The sequence below is a fragment of the Nerophis ophidion genome, linkage group LG12 (genome assembly GCF_033978795.1).
Source record: "Nerophis ophidion isolate RoL-2023_Sa linkage group LG12, RoL_Noph_v1.0, whole genome shotgun sequence".
Lineage (NCBI taxonomy): Eukaryota > Metazoa > Chordata > Actinopteri > Syngnathiformes > Syngnathidae > Nerophis > Nerophis ophidion.
In genome coordinates, this window is record NC_084622.1 from 25,631,039 (window position 1) to 25,649,439 (window position 18,401).

The 18,401-nt window shown below is 41.7% G+C and overlaps 1 protein-coding gene across 1 annotated transcript in view; it reads left to right on the top strand.

Annotated features, from left to right (window-relative positions):
* The window catches only part of pias1b (protein inhibitor of activated STAT, 1b), a 40,265-nt gene that overhangs the window by 7,869 nt on the left and 13,995 nt on the right, over positions 1 to 18,401 (top strand). Inside the window, exons 2-4 of the mRNA XM_061917148.1 lie at positions 13,417 to 13,849; positions 13,963 to 14,047; positions 14,154 to 14,201. Coding sequence (XP_061773132.1) covers positions 13,417 to 13,849; positions 13,963 to 14,047; positions 14,154 to 14,201 — 566 coding nt within the window. The remainder of the gene's footprint in view (positions 1 to 13,416; positions 13,850 to 13,962; positions 14,048 to 14,153; positions 14,202 to 18,401) is intronic.

The window sequence follows — 18,401 nt, forward strand, 5'->3', positions numbered from 1 at the left end:
CACTCGTGAACAAGACTCCTAGGTACTTGAACTCCTCCACTTGGGGAAGGGTCTCCTCCCCAACCCGGAGATGGCACTCCACCCTTTTCCGGGCGAGAACCATGGACTCGGACTTGGAGGTGCTGATTCTCATTCCGGTCGCTTCACACTCGGCTGCGAACCGATCCAGCGAGAGCTGAAGATCCCGGTCAGATGAAGCCATCAGGACCACATCATCTGCAAAAAGCAGAGACCTAATCCTGCTGTTACCAAACCGGAACCCCTCAACGCCTTGACTGCGCCTGGAAATTCTGTCCATAAAAGTTATGAACAGAATGGGTGACAAAGGACAGCCTTGGCGGAGTCCAACCCTCACTGGTAATGTGTTCGACTTACTGCCGGCAATGCGAACCAAGCTCTGGCACTGATCGTACAGGGAACGGACCGCCACAGTAAGACAGTCCGATACCCCATACTCTGAGCACTCCCCACAGGACTTCCCGAGGGACACGGTCGAATGCCTTCTCCAAGTCCACAAAGCACATGTAGACTGGTTGGGCAAACTCCCTTGCACCCTCAAGAACCCTGCCGAGAGTATAGAGCTGGTCCACAGTTCCACGACCAGGACGAAAACCACACTGTTCCTCCTGAATCCGAGGTTCGACTATCCGACGTAGCCTCCTCTCCAGTACACCTGAATAAACCATACCGGGAAGGCTGAGGAGTGTGATCCCACGATAGTTGGAACACACCCTCCGGTCCCCCTTCTTAAAGAGAGGAACCACCACCCCGGTCTGCCAATCCAGACGTACCGCCCCCGATGTCCACGCGATGCTGCAAAGTCTTGTCAACCAAGACAGCCCCACAGCATCCAGAGCCTTAAAGAACTCCGGGCGGATCTCATCCACCCCTGGGGCCTTGCCACCGAGGAGCTTTTTAACTACCTCAGCGACCTCAGCCCCAGAAATAGGAGAGTCCACCACAGATTCCCCAGGCACTGCTTCCTCATAGGAAGACGTGTTGGTGGGATTGAGGAGGTCTTCGAAGTATTCCTTCCACCTATCCACAACATCCGCAGTCGAGGTCAGCAGAACACCATCCGCACCATACACGGTGTTGATAGTGCACTGCTTCCCCTTCCTGAGGCGGCGGACGGTGGTCCAGAATCGCTTCGAAGCCGTCCGGAAGTCGTTTTCCATGGCTTCCCCGAACTCTTCCCATGTCCGAGTTTTTGCCTCCGCGACCGCTGAAGCTGCACACCGCTTGGCTTGTCGGTACCTGTCCACTGCCTCCGGAGTCCTATGAGCCAAAAGGACCCGATAGGACTCCTTCTTCAGCTTGACGGCATCCCTCACCGCTGGTGTCCACCAAGGGGTTTTAGGATTGCCGCCCCGACAGGCACCAACTACCTTGCGGCCACAGCTCCGATCTGCCGCCTCGACAATAGAGGTGCGGAACATGGTCCACTCGGACTCAATGTCCAGCACCTCCCTCGTGACATGTTCAAAGTTCTATGTTGTCAATATTTAGTGTTATATCCACCACAGTTAATATTTTAAATCCCACATTCTTTATTTTCATGTACATTCTGGGTGTCTCATTCAGTAAAAACATGTAAAATTGCATTCCGTTTTTGAAGGCGGTCTGTCATAACGTTTTTAGCATTCGAAATGACATTATTGTGAGGTTTTGTATCAGTGTTCCTAAAAATAGATATACCGGTCCACAGAGACATTGTTTTCTCTAAATTTGGCCTCCGAGTCAAAATTATTGCCGAGGCCTGGTCTAATATGTTGACATAGCGCTCGTTTCCAGTGCAATTTTCTTCTGTCTGCTGTTGTGAGTATGGCTGGGACCGCAGTTGTCCTGTTATTACATGCATTCAACATGCTAGTCTTTGATTTAGGGCTGGGCGATTTGGCCTTTTTTAACATTGCGATATTTTTAAGGCCAGTAATGCGGACGATGTATTGATCTGTAGTGGTGAAGAAGGAGCTGAGCAGGAAGGCAAAGCTCTCAATTTACTGGTCGATCTACGTTCCCATCCTCACCTATAGTCATGAGCTTTGGGTTAGGACCGAAAGGACAAGATCACGGGTACAAGAGGCCGAAATGAGTTTCCTCCGCCGGGTGGCGGGGCTCTCCCTTAGAGATAGGGTGAGAAGCTCTGCCATCCAGGAGGAGCTCAAAGTAAAGCCGCTTCTCCTCCACATCGAGAGGAGCCAGATGAGGTGGTTCGGGCATCTGGTCAGGATACCACCCGAACACCTCCCGAGGTAGTTGTTTATGGCATGTCCAACCGGTAGGAGACCACGGGGAAGACCCAGGACACGTTGGGAAGACTGTCTTCCGGCTGGCCTGGGAACGCCTCATGATCACCCGGGAAGAGCTGGACAAAGTGGCTGGGGAGAGAGAAATCTGGGCTTCCCTGCTTAGGCTCCTGCCCCCGCGACCCAACCTCGGATAAGCGGAAGAAGATGGAAGGATGGCTGTGCATATAATCACAGCATTATGATGATTCTATGTGTTTAAATTAAAACATTCTTGATCATACTGCATTAATATATGCTCATTTTAAACTTTCATGCAGAGAAGGAAATCACAACTAAAAAAAAATCACTTTTTTTCATACAGTGATGATGTGGAAATGTTTGCCTCACCATTATGATGGTGTGGGCGTGTTGCACCAATTGGAGATGTTGACATGCGCAGTAAGCACTCTTCATTCTTTAGCAGGTGACTTTTCAAATGATGCTACGTATTAGCAGTAATGCTACTTTTTATTGCAACGCTTTTTCCCCACACTTGACAAATTACGGTTGTCTGTTCGACATATTCCCACTTAAAGCCAAACCACCACCAGATGATGGACCCCCTGCAGTTTTTCTTGGGAATTAATTCTTCATTTGTTACCAGATTCTCACCTTCTTTCTCTCGTATTACCACTTGCACGGCTCAGCTAGCTTCACAGCTACCGTTACCCATGCTGCTACTTCTCTGCTCCGCGAGGGCGTATACGTATGTGACGTATGACGTGACAGTATGTGACGTATGTATGGTGCGCTTGCTGTCTGTGAGAAGGAGAGACAAGAAACAGCAAGGAGAGCCTGTAGTGTATTGCCAGCAGCTAAAAGCAACTGTGAGAAGGTTTACTGGAATATCACAATATAGTCATTTTCTATATCGCACAGAGACAAACCCGCGATATATCGAGTATATCGATATATCGCCCAGCCCTACTTTGATTGATTGATTGATTGATTGATTGAAACTTTTATTAGTAGATTGCACAGGACTATTCATATTCCATAAAATTGACCACTAAATGGTAGCACCCGAATAAGTTTTTCAACTTGAAGGACAAGCGGTACAAAAAGGATGGATGGATGGATCGATGGAGGAACTTGTTTAAGTCGGGGTCCACGTTAGTCAATTCATGGTACGAAAATATACCATCAGCATAATAGTCATCACACAAGTTAATCATCATCAGAGTATATACATTGAATTATTTACATTATTTACAATCCAGGGGGTGGGATGTGGAGGGGGTTGGGGTGGGGGTATTAGGTTTGGTTGATACCAGCACTTCAATCATCTACAATTATATCACCTGAGAAATGGACATTGAAACAGTGTAGGTCTGACTTGGTAGGATATGTACTTACTTGCCTAGTGGTTAAAGTGCCCACCCTATGGCGTCACATTAGTGCCAAAAATCCAAGCGCATAAAAACTGTTATCGCGTGCTGATTCTCAACTTAGTGCGAGCGCGCGACACCCTTTTGCGTGCGCGGCGCCTTTTTGCATGCGGGAAGTGCCTATGTGCGCACGCGCCGTCTTCGTTTTGGCACTTTGTGGGCGGTTATTCTTACACGGCCCCTCCTTTCTGATTGGTCAGGCAAAAATAGCTCAGGGCCAAACAGAAGTATAGCAGGGCGGGTCATCGTCAATATGTTTCAAGATAATACAGCTCCTGTCGACAAACAAATTGTAAAAAGTCCAAATTTAGTGGAGTTGTGGAAAATGCCAATTGAATTTGATCAAAGTCTTTGAAGAAGGTAATGTCTCATCTATTGAGAGAACATCACATAGTTAATAAAGTTTTAAGATCAATATCTCTCTTTTCATACACATACAACCAGTCCACAGATGTCAGTCAATGATGGAAATTATATTTTCAAATATGTTTTCTTTCCTCACTTATCTGTTTTAAAAAAATATTATTTATTTAATATTTGTATATGTAAATATTTAATGTATGCCACAATGTAGGACTATTAATTTTCTTACCTCTATCTACTTGAAGTTTACACCAGAGTCTACCCGGACCCATTTATCTATGCGTACTTCATATCAGGACCACATGATTAGCATATGGGCCTAATTATTGATGTTATGATTGCAATTACTATTTTAGTAGAATAATGAATGACAGGTTAACACTACAATTAATGAATATGGTTTAAATATTACTATAAAAAGTATTTATGTTTCTGCAAACAACTCAAACTATGGAAAATGAGATATCAGCCCAGATCAGTAGATGACAGAGTTAAAAATATGTATTTAAAAAAACAACAAAAAAAGCTAGGTCGTCCATACATTAGGCAAATTTAAATCTGAGAGATAATAGTATAAGACTTACTTGTTCGGCCATGATAGCCCCATGAAAACGTGATTTCCTTTCTTTTTAATCCCAGGGAACTGCCATGGACCTTTCATCATAGATATGAATAAACACTCCATGTTTCTCCACCGTAGCAGCCATCTTACCTCGGACAGCTGGTCCCTATCATTTTATTGATGTCCATGGAACATGTACTATTTAAATATACACATATACAATACTCTGACATTTATAACAAATCGAAAGGAGGAAAGAAAATTAATAGTCCCACTTTGTGGCATACATTCAATATCTACATATACAAATATTAAATAAATAAAAATATTTTTTAAAACAGACAAGTGAGGAAAGAAAACATATTTGAAAGTATAATTTCCATCATTGACTGACATCTGTGGACTGGTTGTATGAAAAGAGATTGATCTTGACACTTCATTAACTATGTGATGTTCTCTCAACAGAGGAGACGTTACCTTCTTCAAAGACTTTTAGATAAAATGCAATTGGCATTTTCCACAACTCCACTAAGTTTGGACTTTTTAGAATTTGTTTGTCGACACGAGCTGTATTGTCTTGATACATATTGACGATGACCCGCCCTACTATACTTCTGATTGGCCCTCAGCTATTTTCGCCTGACCAATCAGAAAGGAGGGGCGGTCTAAGCATACCCGCCCACAAAGTGCCAAAACGAAGACGACGAGCGCGCACATTAGCACCTCGTGCACACAAAAAGGCGCTCCGCGCGCGCACAAAGGCACCACACGCGCGCAAAAGGGTATCGCGCGCACTCATGAAGTGGAGAATCAGCGCACGATAACAGTTTTTATGCGCTTGGATTTTTGGCACTAATGTGATGCCATACCGCCCTGATATCGGTAGGTCGTGAGTTCAAACCCCGGCTGAGTCATACCAAAGACTATAAGAATGGGACCCATTACCTCCCTAGTTGGCACTCAGCATTAAGGGCTGGATTTGGGGGTTAAATCACCATAAATGATTCCCGTGCGCGGCACCGCTCCTGCTCACTGCTCCCCTCACCTCCCAGGGGGTGATCAAGGGTGATGGGTCAAATGCAGAGGACAAATTTCGCCACATCTAGTGTGTGTGTGACAATCATTGGTACTTTAACTTTACAGCGAGCAGTGAACATAGTGAGCTCAGAAAGCACAAGAAGTATATACATTTGATTATTTTACATTTTATAATTTACAATCCGGGGAGGTGGATTGTGGTGGGGGGAGGGTGTTAGTCTCGGGTTGTAGTTGCCTGGAGGTGTTCTTTCAGTTTGGTTTTGAAGGAGGATAGAGATGCACTTTCTTTTACACCTGTTGGGAGTGCATTCCATATTGATGTGGCATAGAAGTTAAGACCTTTGTTGGATCAGAATCTGGGTTAAACATGGTTTGTGGAGCTCCCCCTGGTGTCAACAGACTTCATTAGATTGCGAATTGGGCTCTCTGATTAACATTAAGAGGTTATTTGATCTAAAGTTTAGGCCAAAGTACCAATGATTGTCTCACACACATTAGGTGTGGTGAAATGACCCTCTGAATTTGGCCCATCCCCTTGTTCCACCCCCTGGGAGGTGAGGGGAGCAGTGTGGAGCAGCTGTGACCGCACTTGGGAATCATTTTGGTGATTTAACGCCCAATTCCAACCCTTGATGCTGACTTGGGTCCCATTTTTATAGTCTTTGGTATGACTCGGCCGGGATTTGAACTCACGACCTACCGATCTCAGGGGGGACACTCTAACCACAAGGACACTCAGCAGGCATTAGAATTGTGCTTTTGGATTTTAAATAGTAAGATTTAATGTACCTGCGTATAACAAGGGAAGGTAATGCATTCCATGTTTATATTTTAATAGGATTTTGATTTCTTTATGTTTTGCCAAATATTTTTTAGGCAGAGTTATGTTCACTGCTTTATGGTTTGTTTACTCAGATGTGTGGGATTTTACCTTGTATGCCTCAAAACAATATTGTTTTTGGCTCGTGTACAGTGGACTCTTGCAATTGTTCAAAAGGGTGTGATATAACTTACTGCATGCAGCTGTGCCTAATGGCTAAGGCAGTGTTTTTCAACCTTTTTTTGAGCCAAGGCACAATTTGTTCATTGAAAAAATCTGGAGGCACACTACTAGCAGAAAACATTCAGAAATTAAACTCAGCAGTCGATACTGACAGTAAAAAGTTGTTCTTGCAATTGTTGGATAGAATTCAAACTATAACACCATGCAACACTAGCTTTTGTCTCAAAGTAGGTGTGCTGTCATGACCTGTCACATCACACTGTGACTTATTTTGAGTTTTTTTGGTGTTTTCCCGTGCAGTTTTTTAGTTCTTGTCTTGCACTCCAATTTTAGTGGCTTTTTCTTGTTTTGTTGGTATTTTCCTGTAGCAGTTTCATGTCTTCCTTGAGCGCTATTTTCCACACCTGCTTTGTTTTAGCAATCAAGAATTTACAAGTTGTGCGTGTCTGCTACAAACACTGCAAGTCTTTGCTGTCGTCCAGCATTCTGTTTTTGTTTACTTTGCAGCCAGTACAGTTTTTAGTTTTGTTTTGCATAGCCTTTACTAAGCTTTAATGCCTTTTCTTAGCGGCACTCGCCTTTGTTTAATTTTGCTTTACCTGCATGTAGGGCTGGGCGATATATCGATATACACGATATATCGGGGGTTTGTCTCTGTGCGATATAGAAAAGGACTATATCGTAATATTCGAGTATAAGTTCTCACGCAGTTGCTTTTAGCTGCGGGCATTACAATACAGGCTCTTCTCACTCTTTCCTGTCTCTCCTTCTCACAGACAAGCAGGCGCACAAACTTACACACGTCACATACTGTCAGGTCATACGTCACATACGTATACGCCCTCGCCCAGCAGAATTAGCAGACTGGGTAACGTTAGCTGTGATGCTAACGTAGCCGTACAAGAGCTAATACGAGAGAAAGAATGTTCGGATCTGGTAACAAATGAAGGAAGACTTAATTTCCAATAAAACAGCAGGGGGTCCATTGTCTGGCAGTGGTTCGGCTTCAAGTGGGAATATGTCGAACAGACAACTTTAATTTGTCAAGTGTGGGGCAAAAGCGTTGCTATAAAAAGTAGCATTACTGCTAATATGTAGCATCGTTTGAAAAGTCACTCGCTAGAGAATGAAGAGAATTTCATTACATCCGGAGTAACCTACCACATAGTGAAGGACGAATACTATTTGACTTCCTATAATGCAGCTCATTTTTATGTGACACTTAAAATGTCTCTGGCAATCTTGCACTTTCTGTTTTGGAAATGACATGAATGTTTGTGCCACTGCTTAATAACTTTAATGAATACACTTTTGGTCAATTGACTTAGTTGTGATTTCCCTCGCTGCATGAAAGTTTAAAAGTAGCATATATGAATGCAGTATGAAGAAGAATGTTTTAATGTACACACATAGAATCATCATACTGCTGTGATCATATGCATCAAGTGTTCATTCAAGGCCAAGGCAAAATATCGTAATATATGTCGTATATCGGGATCTGGCCTAAAAATATTGAGAAATTTAAAAAAAGCCATATCGCCCAGCCCTACCTGCATGCTGCCTCCCAATGTCGTCTGCATATTTTGATCATGACAAACCATCGTCGTTGTTCCCAAAATCTACAAAGCAATTAGCTACCTGCCACCTGAGTATTACATGGTTACTCTGTCGAGCTTTACACAGCACAGACACTCAATAACGGCACATTTGCAGATTATAACTACAGTTTATCAAAAAATATTTTTAACTCAGCTAGGTGAAATTACATAATCTCCCAGGGCATGCCAGACTGTATTTCACGGCACACTGTGCCATGGCACAGTGGTTGAAAAACACTGGGCTACAGCATGAGGAACAAGTGGATTTATCGTCAAGATAACATCTGTCTCTAGTCGTGGGTGTATTCAAACAATTAAAAGCATGCAGGGGAAGTTGCTTCTACTCATTACACTGCTCCAGAGGAGCTACAAATGTTGTTGTTTTTTTATCTCATGCCCTGGATTTCCACAGGATGTGTAACGGTTGCAGAACAGCACTGCCACGGCGCCAGACTTTACGTTTCCATTCCAGTCAATGTGCTAGAAGACTGGACCCTGTGCTAAATACAAGAAGAGAATTTAGTTTCAAAATAATATACTCCGTGTTCAAAGCGGATCACATTTCACACTTTGAAATGTCCTAATAGGTGGGCACTAGGAATGTATTTTGTTGGAATTTTTTATTACCATTTTTATTAACACAAGAGGTTGTGCACCATAACATAATGTAACATCTCACAGCAGGTAAGTCTTTTATCAATATCTGCTTTTTACATCTTGAACAAGTCAACTATATTTGCAGTGCAAGGTGAAATGCAGTTGTTTTGTCCTCACCTTGTAAAGACCAAACATATCCATCATTGTCTTTTTATTATTTACAATTACACTCAGCTGGAAGTAATATTATGTATGGCATTCATGTGCAGAGCACAGACCTTTTTACAAGATATATCAAACATAATATGAATCAATACATGCAATTAGCAGGTTAGTCGGTTCGTATGGATGCCATCTTGCTTATATAATATGATGATTTATATTATATATATATATATATATATATATATATATATATATGTAAGCTATAGAAAATGGATAGATGAGATATATATATATATATATATATATATATATATATATATATATGTATATGTATATGTACGTGTGGGAAAAATCACAAGACTACTTCATCTCTACAGAACTGTTTCATGAGGGGTTCCCTCGTCAGGAGATTGACAATTGAGGGAACTCCTCATGAAACAGTTCTGTAGAGATGAAGTAGTCTTGTGATTTTTCCCACACTTACATATTGCGCTCTACCACGGTATCGAGCACTATTCTCTGGATAATCCAATCAAGATATATATATATATATATATATATATATATATATATATATATATATATATATATATATATATATATATATATATATATATATATCATATTTTCCGGAGTATAATTCGCTCTGGAGTATAAGTCGCACCTGCCGAAAATGCAAAGTGTGTGTGACAATCACACACATAGTTTTGTTGTCTTACAAACTTTTGTGTGTTTTTGCTTCTTTGTTTTTGATTATTCCAAGTTAGTTATCAGTTCCAACTTGTTTTTTTTAAATGCGTTGCAGCTGCACCTAAGTGAATATGAAAGTGTGCGTGTGTCATAATTATGCTTGACCTAATCATACATTTGATCGTTTGTAGTGTGAAAGACATACTGTATTAGTAACTGGAAAGCTTGAGCAGAAATATGTCGTTTAGGAATTAACTATACACTGCAAAACATTCACAAAACGCTAGGTTGCATTAACTGTTTTTTCAATTATTAACTTTCTGACATGAAAAACCTCTACAAATAAAGTAAAATAATAAAACAAAATATTGTGTTTACTTTGTAATGTCAATTTAAAACACGAAGAGTTTGGCCAATGAAGATACAGTCTAATAAACAAGATGTGTTCTTCTCCATCAACACCATGCGGCTCAGTGTTTGGCCAACAAAAATAAATTGGAGCGTTACCACTTATCTAATACACAAGCTATGTGCCTTACTGACAACTGTCACTTTACATGTGGTCAAGTCAATTAGATGACTGAACATTTTAGCTAGAGTTTAGTTTGTCATTGGAAACACTGACAAAGTTAGCAACAATTAAGTAATCGACGAGGATCATCTGATGAGATGTTGGAAACAAGGCGTTGCAACATAAGCTACATGTTTCCTCGCATCCTTAACACTCAGAATTAAAGCAGGTGAGTGGTGGAGGGACCATTGGCCCTACACTGTGTTACCCTTACAAACCCTGTTTCCATATGAGTTGGGAAATTGTGTTAGATGTAAATATAAACGGAATACAATGATTTGCAAATCTTTTTCAACCCATATTCAGTTGAATATGCTACAAACACAACATATTTAATGTTCAAACTGATAAACATTTTTTTTTTGTTGCAAATAATCATTAGAATTTGATGCCAGCAACACGTGACAAAGGAGTTGGGAAAGGTGGCAATATATACTGATAAAGTTGAGGAATGCTCATCAAACACTTATTTGGAACATCCCACAGGTGTGCAGGCTAATTGGGAACAGGTGGGTGCAACGATTGGGTATGAAAGCAGCTTCCATGAAATGCTCAGTAATTCACAAACAAGGATGGGGCGAGGGTCACCACTTTGTAAGCAAATTGTCGAACAGTTTTAGAGCAACATTTCTCAATGAGCTATTGCAAAGAATTTAAGGATTTTACCATTTACGGTCCGTAAAATCATCAAACGGTTCAGAGAATCTGGAGAAATCACTGCACGTAAGCGATGATATTACGGACCTTTGATCCCTCAGGCGGTACTGCATCAAAAACCAACATTAGTGTGTAAAAGATATCACCACATGGGCTCAGGAACACTTCATAAAACCACTGTCAGTAACTACAGTTGGTCGCTACATCTGTAAGTGCAAGTTAACTCTACTATGCAAAGCCAAACCCATTTATCAACAGCACCCAGCAACGCCGCCCGCTTCGTTGGGCCTGAGCTCATCTAAGATGGACTGATGCAAAGTGGAAAAGGGTCCTGTGGTCTGACGAGTCCACATTTCCAATTATATTTGGAAACTGTGGACGTGGTGTCCTCCAGAACAAAGAGGAAAATAACCATCCGGATTGTTATAGGCGCAAAGTTCAAAAGCCACCATGTGTGATGGTATGGGGGTACATTAGTGCCCAAGGCATGGGTAACTTACACATCTGTGAAGGCACCATTAATGCTGAAAGGTACATACAGGTTTTGGAGCAACATATGTTGTCATCCAAGCAACGTTATCATGGACGCCCCTGATTATTTCAGCAAGACAATGCCAAGCCATTTTACAGCAGCGTGGTTTCGTAGTAAAAGAGTGCAGGTACTTTCCTGGCCCACCTGCAGTCCAGACATGTCTCCCATCGCAAATGTGTGGCGCATTATGAAGCGTAAAATACGACAGCAAAGACCCCGGACTGTTGAACGACTGAAGCTCTATATAAAACAAGAATAGGAAATCATTCATCTTTCAAAGCTTCAACAATACGTTTCCTCAGTTCCCAAACGTTTTTTGAGTGTTGTTGAAAGAAAAGGTGATGTAACACAGTGGTGAACATGCCTTTGGCACGTGTTGCAGCCATGAAATTTTAAGTTTATTATTTGCACAAAAAAAAATAAGTTTATGAGTTTGAACATTGAATATATTGTCTTTGTAGTGCATTCAACTGAATATGGGTTGAAAATGATTTGCAAATCATTGTATTCCGTTTATATTTACATCTAACACAATTTCCCAACTCATATGGAAACGGGGTTTGTACAAAATAAAAGCAAAACTAAATATTTTTCTCCTATCCGGTATACTTTTTGGGTGGGACAAATACGTTGGTCTCCAATATTGTCCACACCTCTCGCCATCTAATAAGAGCATTGCGGTCCTGAACGCACGCCAGGCCACGGAAGTGAAGCAAGTGAAGTGAAGGGAAACAAAGCCATCGGCTGCGGCAACCCCGGGAAACGTTAGGTAATGTTAAAGTTAAAAATAATAATATTATTGTCTCAGTTTGCAATGTTGATGTAGTTTGGTGCTTATACACAACGGCTTCTGTGTGGATTTGCCAAACAATCTGTTACTTCTAATAGCTAAATCCCATTAAATCTTATACGTCTAGTCTCTTACGTGAACGAGCTAAATAATATTATTTGATATTTTACGGTAATGTGTTATTAATTTCACACATAAGTCGCTCCTGAATATAAGTCGCACCCCTGGCCAAACTATGAAAAAAAACTTCGACTTATAGTCCGAAAAATACGCCTGCTTCTAGGGCCTATTCTCTGCCCCAGCGGTTTTGAAATAGCTTGGTTTGATATGCAGCGGCGCCTGCTTTTTAAATGTTGATCTCGACGACAATCACCCTCATTTAATCGTGGCAGCCAAAATGTGATCAGCATTAAAATTTGATTAATTGTGCAGCCCTAGCCAAAACTCAGATTTGTAATTTATATGTAATGTAATGAAGACATGCGTGTTCTGGAGGTCACAAATCAAAATAATCATATTACAGGCACTTGCTGGACAGCTATTTGAGGTCCTGTGTCAAATACCAGCTGATATGGGGACGGGGAAGAAACAGAGAAGGTAGCAGGAGTTTAATCATTGTGTGTGCTTGCGTGCGTGCAACGCTCGCCAGGGATTATAATTGTATTGTGTTGTTGTTTGCTACAAATAGAAAAATAAGTTGTCGTTCTGCAAGGTAAACTTTTGTTTTTTATTTTCCACAAGTCAATAGTCAAGTCAGTGCCGCCACAGACGCCTGCCTGTGGGTGTTGATAGACACAGTTGCAGTTCAGCTAGTTGTTCCAAACCTCAAAAGGCAGGACCGAGTTTGTTTGCTGTTGTTCCTCTGGATGGACAGAATAAACTTGTTTGTGGTTCACTTTACCAAAACTCCCCCATCACGTGATTACACTCTGATTACCAAGATCTCATTAAAGCCCGAACTACCTGGCTGCACAGTGCAGCCGCAGCAATCTACATCAGAAGCGGACAAGGGAAATATTTTGTGGCGGTGCCGTTCAGCAGCCGTTACGCATTTAGTGGAAATCCAGAGTTACTAATTTATTGTCGGTGAAAGGTTTGATAGGTTTCTTGCCGAAAGATAGGATCATGTGTGACACGGTGTTAACCTCTTGACCTCTTAATTTTTCACCAGCAAATGGTAATGAGCCTTCGTGTTTCGGAGCTCCAAGTCTTGCTGGGGTTCGCCGGACGCAACAAGCATGGGCGCAAACATGAACTTTTGACAAAAGCTCTCCACCTCGTAAAGGCTGGTTGCAGTCCGGCCATGCAGATGAAGATTAAAGAGCTCTACAGACGCCGATTCCCCACCAAAATGGTTTCGCCGGTGGACCTCGCATTGCCCGGCGTCCATTCTGCCTCCAGCCTCCCCGCAGGCCTCGCACAGCTTGGCTTTGACAGCCATGGGTCGCCCTCACCTCTGTTGCCTGTTTCGCTGCTCGGGCCCAAGCATGAGCTTAGTCTGCCTCACCTGCCCTCATCCCTGCACCCCGTTCACCCCGACGTCAAACTACAGAGATTGCCATTCTACGACGTGCTCGATGAGCTCATTAAACCCACCAGTCTGAGTGAGTCCACCACCTCCCACTTCTTTTTTTTATTATGACTGAACACAGATTTGAGCTAAGATACATCAGTAGGTTTTCAGTGCTGTTAGTGTTGTCTTCTTTGTTTATTGTAGCCTCCGACAACAGTCAGCGGTTCCAGGAAGCTTGTTACGCCTTTGCATTAACGCCACTACAAGTTCAACAGATCAGCAGCTCTATGTAAGTGAGACAACTCTCTTGTCAATGTTGTAAATCGTCAACAAGAAAGAAGGAAATTGTAATAGCAGGAAACTCAATCTAACATTCTCTCCTTCCTTTCTATTAGGGACATATCTGGGACCAAGTGTGACTTTGCGGTTCAAGTCCAATTAAGGTACAATCAAACCCTTCTTTGTGTGTTTAAAGGAAGGAAAGGAATTAAAATTTGACTCTTTTGTATGTATACTGTAGCATCATGACATTCTAATGGCATTCAGGGTTTTCATTTACAGGATTTGATTGTGGCGTACCGTCACGGCAAAATAAAAGCCACCACACCTTAAAAATGAGTGTATTTTACATAAAAACAAATTATACTAATGTGAATAACTCAGAGCTGCAGCTATTGATTATTTTAGTAATCGAGTATTCTACCGAATATCCCGATCAAGTAACCGAAAAAAATCATATTTTTGCTTAATTAAGTTTTAATTATGTGCTAGGATGTGCCCTGAATTATTGCGTTTGGCCTAAATGTCTTTTCTTTCCTAAACGCTTCTTTTTGATTTTCATTATTAAAGGCTGACATGCACAGCTGAAATGCATCCGTGGTTTATTGTGCCAGTTTTTGTGTGCTAATATAAACAGTTGCGCTCAAAGCCCTTTGTGCTATGTGGTGTGATTACATAAACAACGTTCTTGTCTCTCGTGCGTTTTTGATGATTATTATACGGTGCTGTTTAAATGTTGGTTTCTCTATGCAAATACACTGAGCTGTTTTCATTCTGCCAACAGTACATGAACAATATAAAAAGACGAACCACTTATTAATGACAACAACAGTTTTACATTTTAAGAAATCAATGCAGCTCATCGCATTCATTGCATGCAAATTATTAATCAATGTTCATTTTGCCAACATAACATGTTTGAGATGAAAACACATGTACAGTACAGGCCAAAAGTTTGGACACACCTTCTCATTCAATGCTTTTTCTTTATTTTCATGACTATTTACATTGCGGATTATCACTGAGGGCATCAAAACTATGAATGAACACATTTGGTGTTATGTACTTAACAAAAAAAGGTGAAATAACTAAACATGTTTTATATTCTAGTTTCTTCAAAATAGCCACCCTTTACTCTGGTTAATTCTTTGCACACTCTTGGCATTCTTTCAATGGAACCTGTAATGGTTTTCACTTCACAGGTGTGTTTGAAACCCATCGAGAGAATGCCAAGAGTGTGCAAAGAAGTATTCAGTAATGTAAATAGTCATGAAAATAAAGAAAACACATTGAATGAGGTAAATGTGTGTCCAAACTTTTGGCCTGTTGTGTGTGTGTGTGTGTGTGTGTGTGTGTGTGTGTGTGTGTGTGTGTGTATATACAGTCAAGAAAATAAGTATTTGAACCCTGCTATTTTGCAAGTTCTCTCACTTAGAAATCATGGAGGGGTCTGAAATGTTCACGGTAGTTGCATGTCCACTGTATGAGACATAACCTAAAAAGAAAAATCCAGAAATCACAATCTATGATTTTTTAACAATTTATTTGTGTGATACAGCTGAAAAAAGTATTTGAACACCTGTCTATCCGCTAGAATTCTGACCCTCAAAGACCTGTTAGTCCGCCTTTAAAAGTCCTCCTCCACTCCATTGTATTATCCTGAATCAGATGCACCTGTGTGAGGTCGTTAGCTGCATAAAGACCCCTGTCCACCCCATACAATTAGTAAGACCCAAACATCCAGCATGGCTAAGAGCAAAGAGCTGTCCAAAGACACCAGAGACACAATTGTACAACTCCAAAAGGATGGAAAGGGCTCTGGAGAAATTGCCAAGAAGCTTAGTGAAAAAAGGTCCACTGTTGGAGCAATCATTAGAAAATGGAAGAAGCTAAACATGACAATCAATCTCAATCGGAGTGGAGCCCCATGTACGATATCACCTCGTGGGGTCTCAATGATGCTAAGAAAGGTGAGGAATCAGCCCAGGACTACACGGCTGGACTTGGTCAATGACCTGAAAAGAGCTGGGACCACTGTTTCCATGGTCACTGTTGGTAATACACTAAGATGTCATGGTTTGAAATCATGCATGGCACGAAGGTTCCCCTGCTTAAACCAGCACATGTTAAGGCCCGGCTTAAGTTTGCCAATGACCATTTGGATGATCCAGAGGAGTCATGGGATAAAGTTTTGTGGACAGATGAGACCAAAATTTAACTTTTTGGTCACAATTCCACTATGCGTGTTTGGAGGAAGAAAAATGATGCGTACCATCCCAAGAACACCATCCCTACTGTGAAGCATGGGGGTGGTAACATCATGCTTTGGGGGTGTTTTTCTGCTCATGGGACAGGACGACTGTACTGTATTAAGGAGAGGATGACTGCAGCCATGTATTGTGAGATTTTGGCCAAAAACCTCCTCCCCTCAGTCAGATCATTGAAGATGAGTCGTGGCTTGATCTTCCAACATGACAATGACCCAACGCACACAGCCAGGAAAACCAAGAAGTGGCTTCGTAAGAACCATATCAAGGTTCCGGAGTGGCCTAGCCAGTCTCCAGACCTAAATCCAATTGAAAATCTTTGGATGGAGCTGAAAGTCTGTGTTACTCAGCGACAGCCCAGAAACCTGACTGATCTAGAGAAGATCTGGGTGGAGGAGTGGGCCAAAATCCCTCCTGCAGTCTGTGCAAACCTTGTGAAGAACTATAGGAAACGTTTGACCTCTGTAATTGCAAACAAAGGCTACTCTACCAAATATTAATGTTGGTATTCAAATACTTATTTTCAGCTTTATCACACAAATACATTTTTTAAAAATCATAGATTGTGATTTCTGGATTTTTCTTTTTAGGTTATGTCTCATACAGTGGACATGCACCTACTGTGAAAATTTCAGACCCCTCCATGATTTCTAAGTGGGAGAACTTACAAAATAGCAGGGTGTTCAAATATTTATTTACTTCACTGTGTATACAGTATATATATATATATATATATATATATATATATATATATATATATATATATATATATATATATATATATATATATATTGTGTTTGTGTGTGTCTGTCTGTCTGTGTTGGCCTTGCGATGAGGTGGCGACTGCGACTTGTCCAGGATGTACCCTGCCTTTCGCCCGAATGCAGCTGGGATAGGCTCCAGCACCCCCGCAACCCCAAAATGGGACAAGCAGTATATATATACACATACAGTGGGGCAAAAAAGTATTTAGTCAGCCACCGATTGTGCAAGTTCTCCCACTTAAAATGATGTCAGAGGTCTGTAATTTTCATCATAGGTACACTTCAACTGTGAGAGACAGAATGTGAAAAAAAAAAACAGGAATTCACATTGTAGGAATTTTAAAGAAGTTATTGGTAAATTATGGTGGAAAATAAGTATTTGGTCACTTCAAACAAGGAAGATCTCTGGCTTTCACAGACGTGTAACTTGAAGAAGCTCTTCTGTCCTCCACTCGTTAGCTGTATTAATGGAACCTGTCCACAGCCTCAAACAGTCAGACTCCAAACCCCACTATGGCCAAGACCAAAGAGCTGTCAAAGGACACCTGGAAAAGAATTGTAGACCTGCACCAGACTGGGAAGAGTGAATCTACAATAGGCAAGCCGCTTGGTGTGAAAAAATCAACTGTGGGAGCAATTATCAGAAAATGGAAGACATGCAAGACCACTGATAATCTCCCTCGATCTGGGGCTCCACGCAAGATCTCATCCCGTGGAGTCAAAATGATCATGAGAACGGTGAGCAAAAATCCCGGAACCACACAGGGGGACCTGGTGAATGACCTGCAGAGAGCTGGGACCAAAGTAACAAAGGTTACCATCAGTAACACACTACGCCGACAGGGAATCAAATCCTGCAGTGCCAAGTGTGTCCCCTTCCTTAAGCCAGTGCATGTCCAGGCCCGTCTGAAGTTTGCCAGAGAGCACATAGACGATACAGCAAAAGATTGGTAGAATGTCATGTGGTCAGATGAAACCAAAATAGAACTTTTTGGTATAAACTCAACTCGTCATGTTTGGAGGAAGAAGAATACTGAGTTGCATTCCAAGAACACCAAACCTACTGTGAAGCATGGGGGTGGTAACATCATGCTATGGGGCTGTTTTTCTGCCAAGGGGACAGGACGACTGATCCGTGTTATGGAAAGAATAAATGGGGCCATGTATCGTGAGATTTTGAGCCAAAACCTCCTTCCATCAGTGAGAGCTTTGAAGACAAAACGTGGCTGGGTCTTCCAGCATGACAATGATCCCAAACACACCGCCTGGGCAACAAAGGAGTGGCTCCGTAAGAAGCATTTGAAAGTCCTGGAGTGGCCTAGCCAGTCTCCAG